Source organism: Botrytis fragariae, assembly GCF_013461495.1.
Source record: "Botrytis fragariae strain BVB16 chromosome Unknown tig00000054, whole genome shotgun sequence".
Lineage (NCBI taxonomy): Eukaryota > Fungi > Ascomycota > Leotiomycetes > Helotiales > Sclerotiniaceae > Botrytis > Botrytis fragariae.
Window position 1 is genome coordinate 120,646 of NW_023500993.1, and position 22,041 is coordinate 142,686.

The following is a 22,041-nucleotide window of genomic DNA, read 5'->3' on the forward strand; positions in this document are numbered from 1 at the left end:
ATCATGATCAGATTATCAATTCCACGCTTCGCCACCTGCTATAATATATGAAAGTAGCTGCTGGATAGATATCTCAGTAGGTGGCAAAACGATTCGACACAACATAGTTCCCGAAATTCCAGTTTCCTAAGTTTAATCATTCATCATTATCAGCACCTATGTACAAGTACCTATTAATTAATCCTGGGGTCTCCTTCTTTCTCTTTTACAACTAAACATACCCCTACCCTTGCTTTCTCAATCATATTATCCATCACCAATTCTCATCAAACATAACATGATATTCATCACTCCTTTATCTGCCTCCCTCACATTTCCTCTCTCTCTTCTCTGTTCTTCTCTTGTCCGTCTTCCAATCCTACAGCAATCCCTAGCAACCTCACCAGAACTTCCCTAACACAAGCGTTAATCTTGCAATCAATCAGTATATAAATGCATGCAACTCCCGTCTGTCTTCTCAACTGTGCGTTTCAATCCCAATTCCAATTCCAACTCCAAACAATTCAACTGTTCATCCCTTTCTTTCCCTCCTCTTTTTCTTTCTTTTCATCTCCTCTACAAAATATCCTCCCGTTCTCTTTCTCCTAAAACGCCTGTGTAAAAATGAAAAAGGGGGTATAAATTGCTTCTCTCCTCGTCCTCCGTCCTCCATCCTCCGCTTCCTTTTTCTTCTTATGTATGTCATAGCTCTCATCGCCCACCGCCACCTAAGAAACGGTTTCCACATGGTCACTCTTCTGACTTCTACTTGGTATGGTAGCTAGTAACTCATGTTCCGGTGGGGATCCCGTGACATGTGTATTTTGCGAAATCCCCGAATCTAAACGATCTGATTCGGGTATTGTGGCGGGATATGAAATTTCCGGATCTGGGACTTGAATATCGAGCTATTTGATGTACATCAGTAAGGGCTTCTCCTTCCCACATAGAGGCGAGCCAAAAGATGTCTGCTAGGGGAAAACTCACATTCATATATCCCGTTCTCCTCAAGCTCACGATTTTTGGAGCTGTTCCCGGCTCCTTTGCCCTCGATTCCATATCTCTATTCCATTCCTCCAACCACATTTCGACACGATTCAACCGAGACTTCACCCCCGTCCAGCCCAAATCATCCCATACCCAACCCGTCACCAAGCCCATCAACCCATCGAAGATATTTCTCGCACCCCAAGGATTAAAAGCCGGTATTAATTCATTGTTAATCCTCTCAATCAAGCCTCTAAAATCCTGTTCTGTAACCCCGGCCGGATCCAAAATTTCTGGATACAAATTTGAAAATGTAGGCGCGAGATCTCCTTCCAACATCCAATCACGACGAATACGTATTATGCGTGTTGTATTGTATAAAGGCGATGAGAGTGGAACATGCATATTCATATGTGGAAAGCATGGATGTTGGGGACCCCAAGCATCATCATCTCCCTCCCCTGGCTCTTCCCCAACTATCGATGTGCCATTTGAGGATAATGCGGAACCGATACCGCCTGGCAATGAAATGTTTGAATCGTTCGCATGTGGTATTGGCGATGTGCCAGATGGATTATACGGATTGAGGGTATTGGGACCGCGCTCGAGGTCCGTAGACATAGCTGCTTTACTGAAATCGAAAGAGATGCCCGAGACAGGTGTCGGAGTAAGTTGTCTTCCTTCTGGAGCCCTTCCAGTAAGCTTCTCCAATGTTGTCGCAACAGTTATAACAGGCTCTTCTTCGACAGCTTTTCCCTTACCCTTATCAAGTTTTGGTCCGGCAGTAGGTGTAAGAGGAGAATCACCGCTTTTTCGATTTCGCGCAAGGTCTATGCTAACCGTTCTTGGTAAAGATATTCGATGCGAACTCAATGAACTTCCACTCCTATCAACCTGTAAACTTGCCCTCGTAGATGCGGAATGTCTTTGTTGTCGCTGTTCCGGTAACGTTAATAATGGGTAATCGCCTCCAGCACTGGCTCCCTCCCGTAAATTTGATATATCTGGATGTTGAAGGGGTATCGCAATAACCGGTCGTTCTTCCGGCGGTGACTGATGTCTTTTTGGAGATGGCTGAGGATATGCTCTCGGGGTTGAATTTGTCGGATTCCACAATCTAGATGTACTTGGTCTTCTCGGTCTCCCCCTTGAAGTACTTCTTGAGCCAGCACGAGGTCTAAAGGGATTTGGGAAGGTTTCGGTTGTACCAGGATTTGCAACACCTTGTAAAGCGTTCCTCCAACTATACCTCGTAGGACTACTTATTCGAACTTGTGGTTGATCGCGATTGGTTGGCACAGGGCTTGGTGATGGATATGGAGGTTGATGACTTGGGGATGGAATTCTCGCGTTTCCAATCGCTGATGGAGGGGCATTTGGTCGATTGGTAATTTCTATGGTGGATGGAGATATGGTGGTCGGTAGGATTGAAGTGTGTGACGCCGTTGGGAATTTGCGGCCGGATTATTGGCCGCTATTTTTGATAAGCGCAAGTCTCTTTTCTTCCTCTTCTCCTGCTTCTCCTCAACCTTTTCCCCTTCCTCTTTCCGTATTTTCGTTATTATGATTATTATTATTGATGATTGATTTTTGTTTAGACGACTTCGAAGTCGAATAGATATCGAAATTTTGAAATTTGTACCCTTCAATTGAAAGGATTCTTCGTGGGGAATTGTAAGGGGATTCGTACTAATGCAATGTGATGCAGTTAGATAGGAGTCCTGCAGGAATTGAAGTTTTTGATTCGCTTGTTGGGTTGAGTGTGATGAAATGCCTGAAATGCCTGATATTTCAGTAAATCTCTTCTTTTCCATTTCGATTGTGCATGTCTAACTGTGGTCTTGGATTTGGATATCTTTCAGAAAGGACGATTTATATATGTGCGTATATGGTTCAAAATGTTTCGAAGATTCGGGTTCATGTGGATGATAGATATGCTTTGTAAAGGGGAAAAAAGCAAGACGGCTGAGGAGTACGCTCGTCGCTCGGTAGGTATACGAAGTGGTGTATAAATATATAGAAAAGTCAAAATGGAATAATCTAGTTAAATTTCTGCCGTCATCGATGAAAAGTCGGGGGAATAGAAGTAGGTACAGTAGTACAGAAATCACAGGCTAAGAACTGAAGTCCAAGATATCTCGGTGAAAGCAAGTAGAAAGTAAGCAAGCAGATCCAAGCAAAGTTCAAAGTTCAGAGTTCAGAGTTCAAAAGAAAAAGAATCAAGTCTCATATAAAATATGAGATGAATTCCAATTTCGAAAGTGTACATACATCAACGATATCTTATCATATCTCAACCACCTGGTGTACCTAGTATTTCCATCCCAAGTCACGTCTCTCAATAAAATTACTCGCCTCAACTCATTCAAGCCCCTGGATCTATACCCAGGCAGCTAAAAGCATCTTTATATTTCAACCTTGAAACTTTGGGGACATAAAGCCTGGGTACATTAAATTTCCTGTTCCTATTTGGTCATTTGATACCAACGTTTATGGTTCACTTCATTATTAATCTCTATCTGCCTACGTTTCTACTACTTACCTGCTCATCTCTAAGGTTCTCGAAGCAAGGGCAAGCAATCAGCCAGTAGCTACATAACCACAGCACCACCAAGGAGCATCTAAGCCGACACTACGCCATGCTCAGCTCCTTTGGGGGGGATAGACTTCACATTTGTGCGCTGTAGCAGCAGTTTCAAGTGTGCTGCTAAAAAGTACCAAATTAACCAGCTATAAAAGCAATGGCCAATCCAACCCTCAAGGATTTTCAAATATTGATATTGATTGGCCATCCAAAAGAAGCCCTGAAAATATATCCTTCATCTAAATTTTTATGCCAACTTATCATTAGTTGGTGAACTTGAGTCTCGAAATTTCCAAATGTCTGAGCGTACAGGGCCAGGTCTAGGTATGGGATGCTACCACTGATAACCTCCAAGTATGTCATCACTGATTATATGATTGATATGATTTATTCTCTTGCTTCATAGAGAGTTTCTAGTTGGTTCGAAATTACTGTACGTCGTTGGAACTGGACTCAAAATCAATCCTTTTCCAACTTTCAAGATTCGACTCAATCCAATCCCTCGGAAATGAAATGCTAGCTCATCCTTCCCGAGTTTTACCCCTGAAAGCCTACATATCGATAGCTTCAAGCTAGCGCTCTCACCAATAACTTCTAGATCTCCGGGAAAAAATTAGGTTACATGTCAAATCATAATCCTAAGATCTTCAAAAGATTCGATTATACTTTCAGCCTCGTTACACTTATCAGCCCCCAGCTCAATATACGAAATTGCATTGAGAGGGCATAATGCCAGCATATGACGTTGATAATTGAAGGGACCACCACCTCATGCTTTAATGGTCTCATCTATATTTATCACAGCAAGCCTTGCTAAGGCTCCAAGTTTTTCATCTGATCTAAACTGAAAAAGAAAGGACTTTTGTTAAATGCTAAATCCCTGATACTGTTTGGATCCATGTTGTGTATGGCATGGCGATATAAATTATCATAGCCACTTTTCCGGTGTATCCGAAATGTGAGACTCGATTGACAGCTTGTGAGACTAGATTGGCAGACTGTAAGAATCCATTGACAGATGAAAGTTACAAGACTACATTCTCGTATATGGTAGAATGGGCATGTCCGGTCACGGAACTGCAAATTATCACCTGATCTACGTATTTCACAGTAACCTTCCTAACCTCAAATAATACATAACACTGCCAACCAATATTCAGATCAAATCAACATTTTCATCCCAAATGTTACTCCATTTCACCAAATCCCATTGTACACCCACCACTTTCTGCCCAATGCCTCACTCAGACATGACACATGTGACAACACCCAAGCATCAAGGATCACCAACTAGATTCACCAAATGAATATCAGTGGACTCCATGCATACTTCTAACTGGTACCCGTAATCAAATTTCCTTCCAGAAGAATATTCGAAGCATGCGGGTCCGAAACAAATTACAAATTGAATGATCAGCAGAATGGCGGGTGATGATCTGTTTTTGAACTTTGTGTACGAAGTACGATGTTTTTACTCTGTACTCTAGTTTACTGCGTGCGTTATTCAGTGTTGGGATCTGGGGAAGATGGGTTGGATTTGGACTTACATTTCGGTGTTTCAATCTAGTGATCGACTTATTAACAGTAGAGTTCAGGAAGAAAATCGGGAAAATTAAATTTCACAAGCAACGGTGTAGTGTAATAGATAATTAAATCTGCCATTATTAACGAGGCTATCTATGCCTGTCGGCTCCTAGATACCTCTCCCCCAAGATTGATCACCAAACTAGTATATCCAACTTTGTGGCAAACACTATATGTGATGGATTTTCTCCTATTCCCACCAGTGCCAGTGCCATGTCCATCCATAGGGGGTTCTCCCAAAGCAGTTTATCAGTAAATCCGTATCTCCAGTATCGTTGATCCCATTGCATTTGATAATGCATGTTGTCCTGCTTCCCAACTCATGTATCGTGTTTTCATCCAACACCATTTCCAATCCAGCTATATTATCTCCCCAAATCGTAGATATACATATATACAAGAATTTTATCTCAACCGTGTTGTCCAGCAAATTCTAGACGTCTAGTTCTATCTCATCGATCCAAAAGTTAAACCATTAAGAATTACCCTTCACTTTCAGTCCTATATTTCGTTCCTCGCCACCTTGATTCCCAAATCAAAGCACTTTCCTCGCCTCATCTTGCATCCGACTCATCATTTTTCTATGCAACTCTTCCATCTCCCCACCAGCTGTCCTAATTTTTCCGTCCCATCTCTCTTCCCTCATTTCCCTTGCCCTCCTCTCCCCTTCTTTTCTCATTTCCACTGTTTTTCTCTCCTGCCAAAGTACACTCCTCCTATTATCCACTGTCTCCATTTCCCTCTTCTTCTGCACTTGCAAATCATTTGCAATACTGTTTCTCCACATCGCCAATTGCTGTTCTCTGACCAGTGGGGTTTGAATACTCGATGTGCGTTTCGGTTGATGAGAATTAAGGTTTGTATTGGGCGCAGCTAGAGGTTGAGACGTAGATTGACGAATGAGTTCGCGACGCTGAGAAAGTGGTATATCGTCGTATTCGGGAAGGATTGGGGCTGATTTGTTGAAGTGATAAGACCGTAGAGGGCTATGAATTGACTCGGTTTCGCCACCCATTTGAGAATGTGATGCAGATTGAAATCGCGAGGGAGATTGTGGATTTTGTTCAAGTATCGGCATGGAATGTGTAGAAAAATTTCTCGAAGGGAAGTAAGATGATCTATTGCGGAGCATTGTGTCTCGTTTTTCCATTAGTGTATTAGAATTTCCGAATGCAGGGGGAATCGATTGCGAAGAATGTTGTTGGGAAGATAAAATTTCTTCTCCGGGTGATTCGACTATTGGCTCTGGAATGTTTGGATTTGAAGCATTGCGCAATGATCTATGCACTTCAGATCCTCCTAATGGTTGTTGCGAGTTTCGTGTAGATGAATCCTGTCCATGAATGGGAGAACCCTCGGGTATCGTCGCGAAAGGCGTGATATTTGATTGGGTTGAACTTGACCGGATAAGACCTGGAGAGATTGATTGCTGAGAAGACGATCGTACTGCTGGTGGTGGAAGAGCATTATGAGCTGTTTGCTGTAGTGCTTCGACATCCACGGGAACAGCCGATTCAGATTTAGGATCCTCGGAAATATTTTCAGAAATATCCAATTCTTCCAATTCCGGTGAGTCTGCATGGCTCAAATGTTTGGCCCACTCATTGGTACGATATGACATGACAACTTTTGAAAACTGGGCAGGCAATTGATCCTTCGTGATTTTCGTGGTCTTTGTGTCAGGCGCCGATGTAATGGATGACTCTGTCTTAAGTTTTGATTCAAATTCATTGTCAGCATCTTCAAGACTTTCCCCAGCAGCGGAATTCGATGTGTTTGGTACTGGATCCCCAGACGTTGTTAGAGAGTCCTGTTGTGGCATTGACTCATTCGGGGATGATTCATTTCGGGGAGTGTTGAGAATATCAGTGGCAACAGTAATTCCCGACTCTGGCCGAAGCTCCAAACTCTGCCGCACATCAGACGTTCCACTAGCCTCCTTATTATCTATATCTTCAGTCGTGGAATCCATTGGAGACGAAGGAAGTTGTCCTGATACAGTTTCTTCTGTTTCATTCGTCACCTTCACTGTCACCAGCTCTGGAATTTGCTCGTTATTTTGATCATCCTGTTCAGGGAAGTCCACATCCGGTATAGGTGTGCCTTGACTAACAACTGATGATCGTATACTTCCTACCTCCCTGTCTTCATCATCGCTGAGATCATCCACAGTTGCCGCGATAGAACTTGCGCGATCAGTCTCATCGGCATAAGGGGTCGCCAAATCCTCTGTGCTGATACCTTGCTCTTCCGAATACCTTTGTGATTCTCTTTTCGATCGAGTAGAGATTTTATTCGACAATGCTGAGCCGCCACTGGATGTACGTTTCAAAGATTTGCCGTTGACCGCTAGCTCTTCGTCAGGAGAAGTAGCAATCGAAGATTGATTATCCTCCATCTCATCTTCGGGAATCTTAAAAGGAAGAGGCACTACTTCTGGTGCGACTGTCATTGGTGGAGGAGGGGCTTTACTCGTAGGACGTAGTGAAGGTAGACTTGCTAGGTGGGTGCTTTGATTGTTAATAACTACAGCTTTATCTCCAGTTGGATATGCTGATGGTTGAGATCTGCCCGATTTTTGACTCGACTGACGCGATGGGATAGCAACTTTATCTTCGATTCGCTCAACTTCGGGTGCCGCATCTCGAGCAACGCGTACTGTAACCGCTCCATCGTGCCCTTTTCCACTCAACATAACAAGACCAGTAACATTGGATCGAGTAGGTAAAGATTTGTCAGAGATTTCAACCTCTGTTCCATCGAGTTCCATAATAGAAGTAATCGTGCTAGAATGTCTTCGTTTTGAATCTTCCAAATCACCCACTACAGAATCATGTGTTGATCCATCTCCCGATTTAACCTTCTCACCGTATATTTCTTCCCATCTGTCTTTTTCTGCGGTATTTTGATCCTCAATTCTCCTTCCTACACTCATTTCCTCCTCTTCTAAAACCCTTGCGATTTCTTGGCGCTCTTCCAATCTCTGCGCACGGTGATCTTGGATCATCTTGTGGACTTTTGATTGTGACACTAGACCAACTAAGAAGATGACGAAAATTGCGGCAATCTCGACACGAATTCCTTTTGTCACGGGGTATGTAGTTGCGCCCAGTGGGAAAAGGTTCTGATTCAAATTCCAAATGTAAGCCCAAAATTCTTTTAGGCCAGCTCTACTAAAACAATCAATTCCGAGAACGATCGCTGTGGAACCGGCGAATGATATACATGCGATCAATCCATAAGTCCTAGTATAGTGACTGAAGGATAGTGAGAAAGCAGCAATACTGATTGCTGCGATTAGAATCGATTTCCCGACTGTTGAAGTGATCAATCCACCAGCTTTCATCACAAGCAGCCACATGCTGAAGCAAAAGCCCCCCAAAAGACACCCAAGGCCCTCAGTCACCTCTGTAAATATCAAAGAACACCCGCCAACGATGAGCCCAGGTAGCACAATTGCAATGAGATATGCTCCCTCGACCGCATTGCTGACGGGAAGATTCATTACAAAAAGAATCAGGACCGTGATTGCAATGCTGACAAGGTATCCTGCTGACAGAGAAATATGTAGCCATTTGTTCTTGACTCCAATGAAAGTATATAATATGCCAGTGGCGATGAGGACGATTCCTGCAATAACAAAGGCTGGTGTGATCTCGGGTTGGAGAGGTAACTCGCCGGGTGATATTGTAGCTGCTTCAATGTCAGCATCTTGTCAAAGTCTAATGAGGGTTGGCGTTTCATACAATTGAAAGCTGAATCTGTGGCGGATATACTTGTAGCTGTTGCGCTAATCGAGGATACCGAGGCGGTCGAAGTCAACATTGCTGTATTCGAAGTTGATGTGGTCATTGTCAAAGAAGTACTTTGCGAGTGTGTGATGGTTGAAGCGGACGTGAAGCTGTCATCGCTTTCTTGCGATTCTTTCGCACTACTCGAGATCGACGATGAGGTGGAGGTGATCGTCGAAGATAGAGCTACTGAGTTGTCGCGTTCCTGGACCCGAACATCCCATGGTGCAGCGAAAGCCCATTGAATCGAAGCCCCCAATACCAGCAACACGGACCCCTTGATCTGCATTGTGTGAACTCTTAGAACTAGTCCCGAATATCTAGTACTAGATCATGAGATAAAGAAAAGTAGTCCTGGTGGGACAGGAGACTATTGCCAAAGCTCCCCTCAATGTATAGACGTGTAGTGTGTATGGCTTCGAAAATTACATGGGTAGTATGGAAATGAAACACGAATATTGAGAATTGAGGAAGAAGAATGATTATAGAACAAGGTAAAGGGGGGTGTAACGAATGTTTAGAACGAGGCGTGAGGTAGTGTGCCAATAGCCTTGATGGTTCATCTGAATACAGATAAGATATGAGGAGGTATATTATATGAAGTCATGTCAAGACCCGATAAAAGTGTGGAAGGTGAAGGTACTTAACTTTGACGGACATACTAAGTGTAGGCGCGAAGGCGTTTATGAGAAATTACGCTATCCGATGATGAATCGTCTGGTACCAAAGTGGGTGGGTTCGTGCATGGTTGGTTCTTATGTGTTCTTAGAAATCAGTGTGCATGCGATGAACGATTCGACATGGGAACTCTCAACGGACCGCGGACCGCGGTGATCTACTGCAAGGTAGACTCTTCTTGGGTGTTGGTTTAAAGCAGACCCATTGACGGATACATTTGTCCTGCAGCTTGACATAATCCCCGCCTTGAAAGTTAACATCCTGCACTTACAGGAAGGCGTCTGCAATACGAAAAATATGATGCATGAAAGTAAATAATTGGGAGTGTAGGGATTACAAACAATGCGATGCAGTGCCACGAAAGTATGTATACCTTACTTTTTTTCTCTTCTTAACGTCAAAGCCACATCCAAATTTTATGGAGGGGAAATGAATTGATCTGTTCGAGAGACGATACTCGGTGAATCGGAGAAAAAAGCTTGGATTTCGGCCCAAAATAATGGGATTTCATTTGCTTGCCGTGTCTGTCAGATCTGTCTGAAATTTCTGATGGATTTGATTTGTCTAGTCGAGGTTTCAAAGATCCCATTGAATCTAATCAAGAAATTTGTGACCTGAAGTAGATTGAATATCGTATTAGACTCTTTGTAGCGAGATTAGGTTACTATCAAAAATGGAGCTGTGGGGAGATCTACCGATCAATCCGAGTACTATAGTTAGCATTGACCATACTGAGGCTGACTTATAGTAGATCAATTGATCGTCAACTTTCTTTTTTTCTTCTTTCGTTCTTTCTTTTTAATGATCCTGACCTCCCGTCTCTTTCGTCTGTTTTCTTTTCTTCAATTTTTTTGCTTTTTTCCCTGTTGTCTTGTTGAATCATAACTAACCATATAATTGAATAATTTCTTTTTTTCCCAATGTTCGGGATGAGCTAGAAGGAAGAAGATACAAAATAAGCTGTGCATTGCATAACCGGTACATATTGCTTGGACAATATATATTGCTTAACGACATTTGCTTGATGGTACATATTGCTTGGCCAGCATTAACTAGGTACCTAGGTACCTTTCGTATGCCGAAAATGGTTTCGAAAGTACAGAGTACACAGACCTAAGGAACCTAAGCACAATCAGCAGATGGTAATGTTAAGTTGAAGAATTAGATGCTAGGTAGGTAGTGTAGTAATTCCGGGAGTTGTTTCGATATTTTCAAGGAATCAATTCTCCATCAGGATTAGCTTCAGGTACAAGAGTGTCTTTTAGACCTCCCCCCTTCATTTTCCGATCTTTTTCGGTTCACTCCGTTCGCTATCCCGCTCGCACACTGTTAGCTTTCCGGTGTTCACCCGACCTATCATACTTTTGGAAAGAAGTCTCCGTTCATCGATGTAACATGCCGCACTTCTTAGAAAGGAAAAAGATCCAGTCTGAACCAATTTCAAAAGAAAATCCATTCGAACCTGTGATACAGAGACTTACAATGTTTTATGGTGTGGGGGATGGGAGGCGGGAGGGCGTTGGTGAAGAACTGTAGTCCTTCATGCGAAGTGATTCTGATGAAGCATGCAATCCATACCACGATTTCATTTTCTGCAGATTAAAAAAGTCTGGAGTACATCAACAAGTGATACAGGAACGACCATCTAGAAAGTCTCCAACCAAGATGATGGTGATAGTACAGAACATCATAAGTAACACCGTCTCGGGTAGATAAGGTTTGTGTCTGTGGTAGCTGAGACCAGCATACAAGGCATTAAAAGAGATGGTTGAACTGAAAATCTCTTGGGTAAAGAGATGCACATATGATGCTCGTATCCGTGATGACAAGACGTTATATTTATTTGGGGATCTGCTGGCATGATCTTGAACCTTTCGTGTTCGAGCATTCAAAGGGATTGGGTGACCAAAGCGGAAGTAAGACATCGCAAGGAAGCCAAAACGAGTTGGAATCTTGGAATCTTGGAATCTTGGAATCTTTTGGAGGTCGCCGATCAAATCCAAGATATCGAGATGTCAAGATATCTCTTCCTGCGACGCTGCATTCCAAGAAATCCTCGTTCAGGTGTCAATAAAGAATGGCGTACGTTCAACTGCGTAAATGTAAAGACGCAACATTCCCAATGATATCGATCCTACTTCATTTTGAATGCCGTGTGGTTGTATATCAATCGGAACGCCTACAAAGTTGGGTTAAGTGATCTCTCAAAGGATTCAATGGCGAAAGTAGTATATCTTCCCAAATATCACATCAAGCGAGGATTCCCAATAAAATCGATGTTGCTTTATCTTCAATGCTGTGTCATCGGTCGAAATTCTCCCTTGGTTAACAAATGATGAAGTTTCCCCGATCTTAACACAACGAATCCCAATGGAATTAATGCTGCTCGTCGCTTGCTGCTTGCTGCTTGCTGCTTGTTGCTTGTCGTTTTATATCTTCAATGCTGTGCTTTCAATCGGAATTTATACCTCAATACCTGGTAATTGCAACGATCTCAAAGGTAAAGAATGAAAGCTAAGTCTTCCCCAGGTTTTCATCCTCAGTTGTTTCAGTTGACAGAAATCCCAATGGTATGGCCCTTCTTGTGAACCTCGAAATGCTCATAAGTGCACGCACCGTTGGAATAATTGATCCTTATGCCTCAGGCAAAAGCTCCGATTCATCTCAGATTTTATGCCCACCAAAACACAGAAACCGCGATAAGAAGAAAAAAATCAAGGTCGATTACTTCACATTCATTAAAATTCCACATTCTTTCCATAAACCAACTTCAAGTCTTCCACTCCTCCAGAACCGTCAAGATGTTCGCTCTCCGCCGCAATATTTCATCCACCCTCTCTCGCAGCTTCTCCACCAGCGCTCGCAATAATTCCTTCGCCAAACTCACACTTATTGGCCGTCTTGCTGATAAGCCTGAAATAACTGCTACAAGCCAAGGACAAGAAATTATGAAATATGCGGTTGGTACTAGCACTGGCAGAGGAGAGAATCAGAAGACTAGTTGGTTTCGGGTAGTGAGCTTCTTGCCAGAAGGACCACAGAGAGATTTCATTTCGAATTTGGAGAAGGGGTAAGTTCTTTTGATCTGTTGATATCTGGAGAGAAATTTATCTAGGAAGAAACCTCTCCAGTATGGGTACAACTCATATGTGAATATTGGCAGAGGCAGAGGCAGATGTTGAGCTCCGAAATCCAAAAGAAAAAAAGGCTATCTCAAAGGTATCCAATGCTGATGCGCGTTTAGAACCTTGGTATATGTAGAAGCTGAAGCACAAATGAATAACTACCAAGATGCCGATGGGAAGAACAGAAGTTCTATGAGCGCAGTTCAACGTAAGTACTCCCTCTAAAATACCATTAATCCTTACCAAAGCACTAGCTAACCCAAATCAAACAGAGAAAATCGACGTCCTCCAATACAAGAAGCCTCAAGATGCAAGCGCATAGATCAAATAGACATGAATATATGAATTCTATGAAAGTCGGAATGAATGATGGGATGTAACAAGACTTACTTTTCGATTCGCGTGTGTGTGTAATATCGAATTTGGGCGGCGCAAAAGGTACCATACTTTCAAGGCAGTATGTAAGGGAAGACGTTGAAGAGAATATCTCCAGTCGAGGCACCTTTTCCAATATGGGTATCACAAGTCAGCTACCATCTCAAATCTTGAATTTATCTTCTTCACTTCACATTTGATTCGGTCATTGATTTCAATTTTGATGATTATAAATTACTGAAACATGCAATTGCTAATATTATCCATTGTGCTATCCTCTCACATTTGTGTAAAGAACATGGGAAACTCTCCTTCTGATCTAGAACGAGCAAAAACCATGTTCAGAGGCTGGCATTATCCAAAAAGAACCAAAAAGCAAATAAGGAAATGAAACAACGCGCTGTGTCTGCCAGTCTAATAACTGCCATCATATGGTATCTTCCAGCACCAAGAGTGGAAAAACGGACACCTTAGGGTTAGAGTTCCCTGTATTGAGGCGTTTCGTTTCTTTCCAATCCATAAATAAAAGGATCATACAAGTTGCAGACACAGGAAGCAAGCGCACAAGAAACTCCAGACTGCTATGATCGTGCCGATATAATGCAGAGTGTCGAGCATGAACCAAGAGCCACTGTTGACTTCACCCATTCAAATCCCAAATAATACCATCAAAAAACGGTGGGAATCGAACCCACCAAGGAAAGAAGTCGTAGCTCAAGGTCATGATGACAACAATTCCACAAGCTGCTCCAGGAATCACGACACCAATTCAACTGAGAGCCCATCATCAATACTAGATTGTTCAAAGATGGCATGAACAACCAGTCCAGGAAGTTTGGCGCCATTATTTTTCCGGCACCGCCCCTCTTATCCGCCAGTCAAGGAGCCCTAACGCTTCTTGGCGGCGGGTTGGTCTTCTGGGCCACCATCGCGCTTTTCGTGAGCGGAATTTGGGTCACCAGCGGGACCATTCCCGTCGCCATCTCGATGCGATCTAGGGCCCCTCTTGCCCTTCTTTGAGTCTGGCTTAGGGGGGTCCCAAGGCTGTCTAAGACGCCAAAGACACTCACCCTGCCTCGCCTCATCCCCAACAATGTTTGCATCACCCTTCTTGATGAACAAGTCATTGTATTGAATCTTGGACATAGTCTGGCGGATAAGAGCCTCCGTACTCTCCCACTGCTTGACATACTCGTCGCTTCCTACCACTAGTACGCCAAACTTCTTGGCACACGGTTCATACATTCTTGTGTATGCGTCAACAATGACCCTGTTGTTGGTCCAACCGTTCCGTCCTAACAAACCAGCCAAAAACCAGGCATTGAGCCCCTCACGGGCTCCTGGGTGGGCCCTGAGCAGCCAAGCGCGGGAACCAACAACATCGACCTCTCCAGGAACAAAAACGTATTTGCCCTGCACGTAGTTCAGGGAGGGATCTTTGTTGCTGGTTCCCGGCCAGATAGCTTTCAAAAAGGTCAGCTTTTGATTCTCCCAAATGAGGAGGGATGACAGGCAAGGAGGTTCTTACTCAAAGGTTGGTGACTACCAGTTATGGCCTTAGGGTTCCCTGGCCACGAAGGGACTGGTTGCTCTTCAACAGGGGTAGCAACTACAGCTGGGGCATTACTACCAGCTGGGAGAATGCGAACAGGGAGAGCGGGTAAATGGGCAGGGGCAGCGGGAAGGGGAGGGACAGCGGGGAAGACGGGGGCAGGATTCCCGATAGGCAGATCTAGTACGATTATCAGCAAACAAAACAATGCAAACAGGAGCAGTATGAAGTTCCGGCCGATAGGATTGAGATGAGGATGTGACTAAGGGGAGGGCGAGGAGGCGAGGGGGTTTGATAGGGTTGACTAGATACTAACCGAGGTTGATATAACGGCGAAGGTCCGCAGCGTCGATTCCAGGTATGTTAGATGCCATTTTTGATTGAATGAAGATGTTGTAAATGGTTGAGATTTACTTAAAGATGATTGTAGGATGAGTTACGAATGTGATGAATGTGATGAATGTCAGCTACTTGAATTCGAGATTACTGGGGTCTGAGAGAGATACTTATACCTTAATTTTTGAGGACACTTCTTCGATTTGCATTCAGACTGACTACAAGTTTAGTAGTATCTAGATCAACTAACTAATGAAGAGAAAATTTTCATCAGCCAAGGTGATACTTACTTTGGTCCGTTGATTTAACCAAACCTAATAATCCAGTATGATAGACAACCGTTTAGCGGTAAACGTATAGCATTATGAGCATTATACGAGGCATGTTTGAAGTGTTGCATATCTACATGACCGGAGTTCCTAAGAAACAAGGTTAACGTGCCTTTTAGACAGTATTTTCAGAGCTCTTTGATATTTTGGGGGCGGGTGCTTCCGAGTTGAGTCACTTTGAGTTCTTTCTGGATCTAGAGACAACAAAACAATAGGTGCTGACTTAGTGTTGACGTTATTTAATATCGAATTCTGATACGATTCAACCAAAGCTTGAGACCCTCGATGGCAACAGGCAAGTGTTGACGAAACTTAATATCAACCCGCAAGTAGCGCAAGCGCGCTCTGGCAACAGCGAGCAACAACTAGCGCGGCACCAGTCTTGAGAGCCATTTAGTTTTCATTAATAATGAGAAGTTTGTCTTCTAATAAACATCCAAGAGCTTGCTCTGTCGAGTGATCTACTTCACCGTTCCGTAGCGTGCTGGGTATCAATTTGATGAGAAAATTCCAAGTAATGTTGCTATCTTTTCCGCATATCAATATCATCACAATGGGCTTCTATACAGCCCTCAGAATATATGTTACGAATAGTGTCAAGTTCAGGATCGTTAACTCGCTTGGCATGCGTACTCAAAAATATCACCATACGCTTATTTTCGCAGCCGATATTTTGGACGGATACAAATCATGGATTTCAAGATCAAACCCAACACTCAAATTCACAATAGCTCATACTATAGTTGACTCATAATGCCTGGCTTTTGATCTAGGACCCCCCTCGAGCTGTATCGAGCTGTTGTCGATCAAGGTTTTATAAGCTAGAACCATCTAATTTACATGCTAGCGGACACAACTAAGCCAAATTCCTGATCAACAGATTCCTCGATTTCACTACATCTCTAAGAGTTACTGAACATCACTGGATGACGATGTATATAAATCCTATCGAAATTTACAACTCTAATTCTCCAGAAAGCAGAGTGTCAAACGATGCCCATGAACAGACCCATCAAATTCTTCCATCGCTGTGAAATCGAGTTTGAAAACCCCTTGCTCTCAAGTGAGTAGATCACCCATATGATAAGAATAAACTTCGTGTCAACATCATAACGGGAAAGTGATATCATATGACTAGTCCAGATGGAAACTGCACGCCAATTATGCAAGACATTCATCAACTTATCTGAAGAACCCCGATTTACTCCGATTGATGATCTGGGATTTCAATTATCAAACCAAGATACCAAGGAACCAAGGATACATACTGAAATTGCGTGATCATTTGGAGAGTCAAGAAAAAAACGTCTGGCATGCACTCCGGCTTGCAGATTGGGCCAAGCATATCCATAGTCCCAGACCTCATCATATTACAAATAATTTGTGCATTTCTATACTGAAAAAGCAGCGTGAGTGGGAAGTGTTCAGTTATGAAGATCTTCTTGAAGAAGAATAGGCGGAGATAGTCTGTTTATTGGATTGGACAGATAACGGTGAGGAGTCTATTCTGTGTGAGTTGCTTGGTTCTTACCCAGATGTTGACGGTCAAGAATTCGTGTTGGTGTACTTGTTGACGTAGATCCCGAATGTCTAACCCATGTTGATTTGAGAAAGCAATTCTGTAGGTAATGATGCATGATGAACAGTGCTATCGAAACATGCCGACCAAAGAATGAAGTTCTACACATATAACATCAAGAAAGTTTGTATTTAGACAAAATAAAACTGCATGAAACCTGTAAAATATGAAACATGAGGAGAATTGACAGAAGGAAATTTACATATTCAAGGATTCGTTCACATTCAAGAGGATTATTCGAGTCGGGTTTACATAATTTTTACTCTATCCATGTGACTATCATCACAATGGCACCGGGATTCCTTTCCCCTCAATAGAAATATTTTCCAGTACTTTTGTGGATTTAATGATACCAGTACCACAGGTACTTGGCAGGTAAATCAGATCATGATATTTTCTGCTGATCTACCCTATATAACAATGCCGCAGGAGTGTAAGAAAATAGATGAAATGCAAAATGAAACGTCTGATTGATTCCGTATGACTTATTACTCAATTACCGATCCCATGGTGATATGTGAGCGACGAGGTCTATGAAACGCGAGATAATCGTTTAACCCATTGTGTCGAGTTCGAAGAGTGCATGGGGGATGGCGAAAATAATGAGCAAAAGTGTCGCAGAGGAGGCGGCGTGGCGGGCGAAGGGGAGAGATTCAATGAATGGTGCAAGAACGAGAGGATATGAGTTGCGTTCGGAAGTTTTATGTTGAAAGGCATGGGGTACACGCAGCGGACGTGCGGGAGAATTGGGAACAAAGGCGGAAGACTATTCTGAGAGGAATCATATGTGGGACCAAGGGAATGAAACATGCATGGGAAACAATGCGGGGTGACTGCTGTAAGGGAACAAATTGGTGACACGAAAGGTGCGCGAACGTATTGTAGAAAGCTCCTGAAAAGCTAGATGTGCAAGATCGCATGCAAACTAATTGAAAGATTCAAAGCCAACCAAGAGAGATACTAGGAAAATGATGGGATATGATAACGTAACAATGAACACATATTCAATTGTCGGCTATAATTGCTGGACTTTGCATATTGTAGGTCTATGGTCGCTATTTCCTCATGATATTTTGCAGTCTCCATTGGATTTTAAGTTTGACTCCGGCTCGAGAGCAGTCAGCGTCTGAGCTAAAGGAAATATCGTCAACAAGTCTGATTGCAGGTAAATTCGATCAAGCTCCTTATTCATCTGAGTCGTGTAACCTGCTGGTAAATGGTATCTGGAACGCAGAGAATCTGACCCATGCAACTACTTCATTAATTCTTTGACCAGAGTGGCTAGATGAGATCTCCATTGTAGATTTTGGCAGTAAGGATATTTTCACATACAGGCTCGTGACCCCACTACCATGGTAGTACCTAGTACTCACAATAAAGAGAGACCATTTACAATCACCGGAATCGATGGCCAAAGATTCTCCGAATTTCGGGTTGATTTGCGATCAACCAAACTATCGGTCATTCACCTTTGATTTTTAACTGCTCGAATGCAAATAATAGAGTCGTCTAAGCTGCGGGGTAAAGCAAATACATGAAAGTGGTCCTCGCCCAATACTACTGAGCTTCCAAAAGATCAACATTGATGAATAGTCACCTCTCTTTCTCCGACCCTTAGATCCGGATTATTCACAAGAGCAACCTGGATCTAATCTCATGAGTTCCTAAGACTTTTCGTGCTTACATTTAAATCGTTATTCATCTCTCTATCTAAGTTGGAGATTCTATCGAACTCTAATTTGCACTGAAAATAGAGCAACTGCTTCATTTCCAATATATTCGGCCCATTTACTGATTTTAAATTTCATGCTATAGCCTTATTCAGTCCAGAGCGTTCGTATAGAACCACTGAGTATTGATGTGCATTCGGAAAACAAAGCGACTACTTTGTTTGCCTTTGACTTGGTTAAATTGACGATTTTACTTTACTAGACGCAAATTCGGACATGATGATAAGATCACGAATAAAATTCTTGATGAAGTTACAAACGTCAAGAAATTTACACAAAATTTGGCTTTTTTTATATTCGAAATCTCAAAAACGATCACCTACCTATTCTCAAAAACTCCAAGAAATGGGGACTTGGGTCATCTCAACCCGTCGAAGTCTCGGCATGAATCTATGGTGATTCAAAAACTTATGTTTACCTTTGTGTGGTTCATTTACCCGGTACATTCTTGAGTCTATTGATCTCTGGAGTGCATGTAATGGGACCTGAATCTTGTTCCTGCACCGGGAATAGGAATTGTGTGGCCCCAAGCTTGAAAGCTAGTTTCCTTGGCGCCCATGAACATTTACTTTGATAAGGTTCACGAACAAAACATAACACACATGACGCCTGTGGAACTCCTTCATACACGTACAGTAGAAGTAAAATGTAAAATAAATAAAAAATGTAAAGGATGATAGACATGTACAATGACGACAGTGGTAATGGTATAAAAGGAGGCATGTCGTTGTAAGCGAGTTCATAAGTTTTCACCGGGAATGCGGCTACTAAAGTTTTCCTGGATTACTAATTGGGTTGATGTGCCTTCTATTAAGCGCGAGAAGCGTGTTCGAATGAAGGATACTTCTAACGCGTCATATAAGATTCCGGTCTAGTTTAGACGGCTGCTTAATGAGTTTGCCGAAGAAACTCCTGAATGACTTGTGGCTGAAGCTATGCGTGGGACATGCTAGGTTTGTTCAGGTCACCGTATCTAGTTTTTTCCTCGAGTCTCAAAGCCTTTGCTGTATTGAGAATAGATCTGATTGAAATGTGGCTGAGTATATGTTTGGACCATGTGTTTCGGTCGCCGTATCTAGTCTCCCTCTCGACTCTAAAACTTTGCTGTATTGAGGATAGATACTAAACAAGAGCCACACTATCCATAGACCCAAAACCAGCAGCCACACCACCCTCTTCACTCTTATCACCCTTTGTTCGGAGAAGGTACCCTGCTTCCTCGTTATATAAAATTTGCGAGGTTGTTTGATCCCATAGACATGTTCCGTAAATACCAAGTTCACAGATTACACCACCCTTTTCAATAACACCGTTTCTCAAAATCATGTTGTGAACAGGTGGGGGAGTGATGATTTCCATCAGGATATAGGATTTCCAATGAGACTCTGGAAGGGACTTGAGGAATGGAGGAATTGCGGAGCGGTAGATATTATTGCCGCCGCCTTCTCGTTGAGGTTTGAGGACATATTCGTTACAGCGTTTTGGATCGACAGCGATTTTACGGGCTTCGAGTCCTGCTGGGGTTTCATCGAGTGGAAAAATGTTTGTAAATGTGTCTTCCAATTTCTCGAGATCTGTATCATTTGTCTTGACGAAGCGATCTAGGATTGAAGGTGTAGAGGGACTTCTTGGTGTAGCAAGTACTTGTTGAACTTTCTTGGCTCCAGCCAATTGAGTCAAAATTGATGGGCATTTAATTGCATTTGACCGCTCGATTTGAAAACGACCTTCCCAAGCAGATTCAGTTGTGTAATCTTGAGGACCATATCCCGCACGGAGATAGACAACAGCAACCTCAAATTTCTTCGAGGGATTGCTTGGTGGTGAGTATAACAACTCTCTCTTTGGAGTTTGAGCTATTGTGGTATGGGTGAGAACCTCTGAAAATGCTAGTCGAAATACTGGTACACCGTGCTTTTGAAGTTCATATTCAAGGTGTCTTTGATCAAAGATATTTCTTTCTGGTGTTTGAACCAAGAAGATTGTGCAGTAATTGTAGTGAGACTTTGGGGTAGCACCCTTGTAGTGTTCAAAAGCCGATAACAATCCTAATGCTAATGATCTGGTACTTGTATTCTCAGGGAGATTGAGTGATTTAGTTGCATCCTTATTTAAAAGGCTATAATCACCCAAGGAAAGATATCTAACAAGATGGTCAGTCATGCAGAAATTATTCCAGTATTGATAGACACAAACTTATGCAATTGTGAGGTTTGTGAGGATAATCCCCCAAATGAAGAAGCAATGGTATTGAATTCGACCTGCTTGATCGTAGGGGTCGCATCCGATGTTTCCTGATGAACCATGTAATCTGATCGGAAGAGGCCCAAAGAAAGATTCTTTACAGTCAGTATTCCTCAATTAATTGGAATTAATTTGGTGGTCAAGATAGTATACCTGAACATAACCTTCACTCTTAACTTTTACATGAACACGCCAAAGTTCGGCAATGAAATCATCTACTTCGAGGATTCTACGAATAGTTAGAATTTACGCAACGCACATTGAAACAGAAAATTGGTAAAGTGGAATTCCATTGAATCTTCTTACTCTTGAACGATATCTTTAAGAAAGGCCTCATCTTGAGAAATCGATGCGTATAAGAGATTGTAAGCTCTCTGGACTGATTTTGCTTGCTCAAAGCATATTTGAGGAAAGGGACTTGGAAAGAGAGTGACTGGAGCAGTAGTTGCTAAAACACCATGAGGATCTGCTTCTGTAGGCAAAAATGCCGGTGGAGGTCTTACGGCCAATCCATGAGCTATAGACCAGTCTTTGATGGTTACGAGAAGTTGTTCCGATTCTTTTGTCGAAATCTCGGGAGGATATGAAGATGCCATGATGAGAGTGATGAGCTACAGTTTCGAAGGTTGATTGAAGAAATCAGTGTATGGTCGGTATGGAAGGTTATGTTGTCCTAGGAAAACGACGATAAACACACAAATGATGTCTATGGCATCAAGGTTGAGAAGATTCGATAATGATATCGGTAGTCTTCTGCTGAGATAATTTGTCATCACATCAGTCACGACATTGAAGAAATAGGTCGATCCACTTCGAATGAGATCTTATTAGTGGGGAAAGGTTCACAAGGCTGAATGACAATTATGCAAGGCTAAAGCTACCGATAACGATAAGAAATGCATGCAATCATCTTACCAATATTATGCTTTTAGAAAGTTCATCAAAGAGATATTTGATACCTAGGTATGTACTTGGTAAGCCTTTGGAATACGAATTCTAGTAGAAATGTCGACTTCTCAAATATGAAACAATTCATTCTTCTCTCAGGATACAGATGCAAGATAACCTCGACAGCATAGTGCTGAGCTTTGTTATCACCACGTGATTGTCATCAGGGTCCACTCCTTGATCAGATAAGTCGCAAGGCTGGAGACCCCTTAGATTATAG

At 42.5% G+C, this 22,041-nt stretch overlaps 8 protein-coding genes across 8 annotated transcripts; 3 read left to right on the top strand and 5 right to left on the bottom strand.

Annotated features, from left to right (window-relative positions):
* Nucleotides 1–684: 684 nt before the first annotated feature.
* On the bottom strand, nt 685–2,780 carry Bfra_004814 (putative ras modification protein erf4 protein; the record flags this gene model as incomplete). Its single annotated transcript, XM_037335207.1, has 3 exons — nt 685–887; nt 967–2,360; nt 2,657–2,780. The coding sequence occupies 3 exons, from the start codon at nt 2,778–2,780 to the stop codon at nt 708–710; spliced, it is 1,698 nt and encodes a 565-aa protein (XP_037192302.1). The 3' UTR covers nt 685–707.
* Nucleotides 2,781–4,826: 2,046 nt separating this feature from the next.
* On the bottom strand, nt 4,827–5,436 carry Bfra_004815 (uncharacterized protein; the record flags this gene model as incomplete). Its single annotated transcript, XM_037335208.1, has 3 exons — nt 4,827–4,986; nt 5,015–5,124; nt 5,335–5,436. 3 exons carry the CDS (start codon nt 5,434–5,436, stop codon nt 4,827–4,829), a joined length of 372 nt encoding a protein of 123 aa, XP_037192303.1.
* Nucleotides 5,437–5,669: 233 nt separating this feature from the next.
* Bfra_004816 (uncharacterized protein) lies at nt 5,670–9,214 on the bottom strand (the record flags this gene model as incomplete). The annotated part of the gene is made up of 2 exons (XM_037335209.1): nt 5,670–8,827; nt 8,881–9,214. 2 exons carry the CDS (start codon nt 9,212–9,214, stop codon nt 5,670–5,672), a joined length of 3,492 nt encoding a protein of 1,163 aa, XP_037192304.1.
* A 1,931-nt stretch (nt 9,215–11,145) lies between these two features.
* Bfra_004817 (uncharacterized protein) lies at nt 11,146–11,319 on the top strand (the record flags this gene model as incomplete). The annotated part of the gene is made up of 1 exon (XM_037335210.1): nt 11,146–11,319. The coding sequence occupies one exon, from the start codon at nt 11,146–11,148 to the stop codon at nt 11,317–11,319; it is 174 nt and encodes a 57-aa protein (XP_037192305.1).
* Nucleotides 11,320–11,425: 106 nt separating this feature from the next.
* On the top strand, nt 11,426–11,729 carry Bfra_004818 (uncharacterized protein; the record flags this gene model as incomplete). Its single annotated transcript, XM_037335211.1, is given in 2 exon segments — nt 11,426–11,504; nt 11,521–11,729. The coding sequence occupies 2 exon segments, from the start codon at nt 11,426–11,428 to the stop codon at nt 11,727–11,729; spliced, it is 288 nt and encodes a 95-aa protein (XP_037192306.1).
* Nucleotides 11,730–12,404: 675 nt separating this feature from the next.
* On the top strand, nt 12,405–13,050 carry Bfra_004819 (putative ssdna binding protein; the record flags this gene model as incomplete). The annotated part of the gene is made up of 3 exons (XM_037335212.1): nt 12,405–12,673; nt 12,848–12,936; nt 13,001–13,050. 3 exons carry the CDS (start codon nt 12,405–12,407, stop codon nt 13,048–13,050), a joined length of 408 nt encoding a protein of 135 aa, XP_037192307.1.
* A 941-nt stretch (nt 13,051–13,991) lies between these two features.
* On the bottom strand, nt 13,992–15,029 carry Bfra_004820 (uncharacterized protein; the record flags this gene model as incomplete). The annotated part of the gene is made up of 3 exons (XM_037335213.1): nt 13,992–14,566; nt 14,632–14,835; nt 14,972–15,029. 3 exons carry the CDS (start codon nt 15,027–15,029, stop codon nt 13,992–13,994), a joined length of 837 nt encoding a protein of 278 aa, XP_037192308.1.
* A 4,722-nt stretch (nt 15,030–19,751) lies between these two features.
* Nucleotides 19,752–21,469, bottom strand: Bfra_004821 (putative glutathione synthetase protein; the record flags this gene model as incomplete). The annotated part of the gene is made up of 4 exons (XM_037335214.1): nt 19,752–20,772; nt 20,826–20,968; nt 21,027–21,102; nt 21,180–21,469. The coding sequence occupies 4 exons, from the start codon at nt 21,467–21,469 to the stop codon at nt 19,752–19,754; spliced, it is 1,530 nt and encodes a 509-aa protein (XP_037192309.1).
* Between the last annotated feature and the right edge of the window lie 572 nt (nt 21,470–22,041).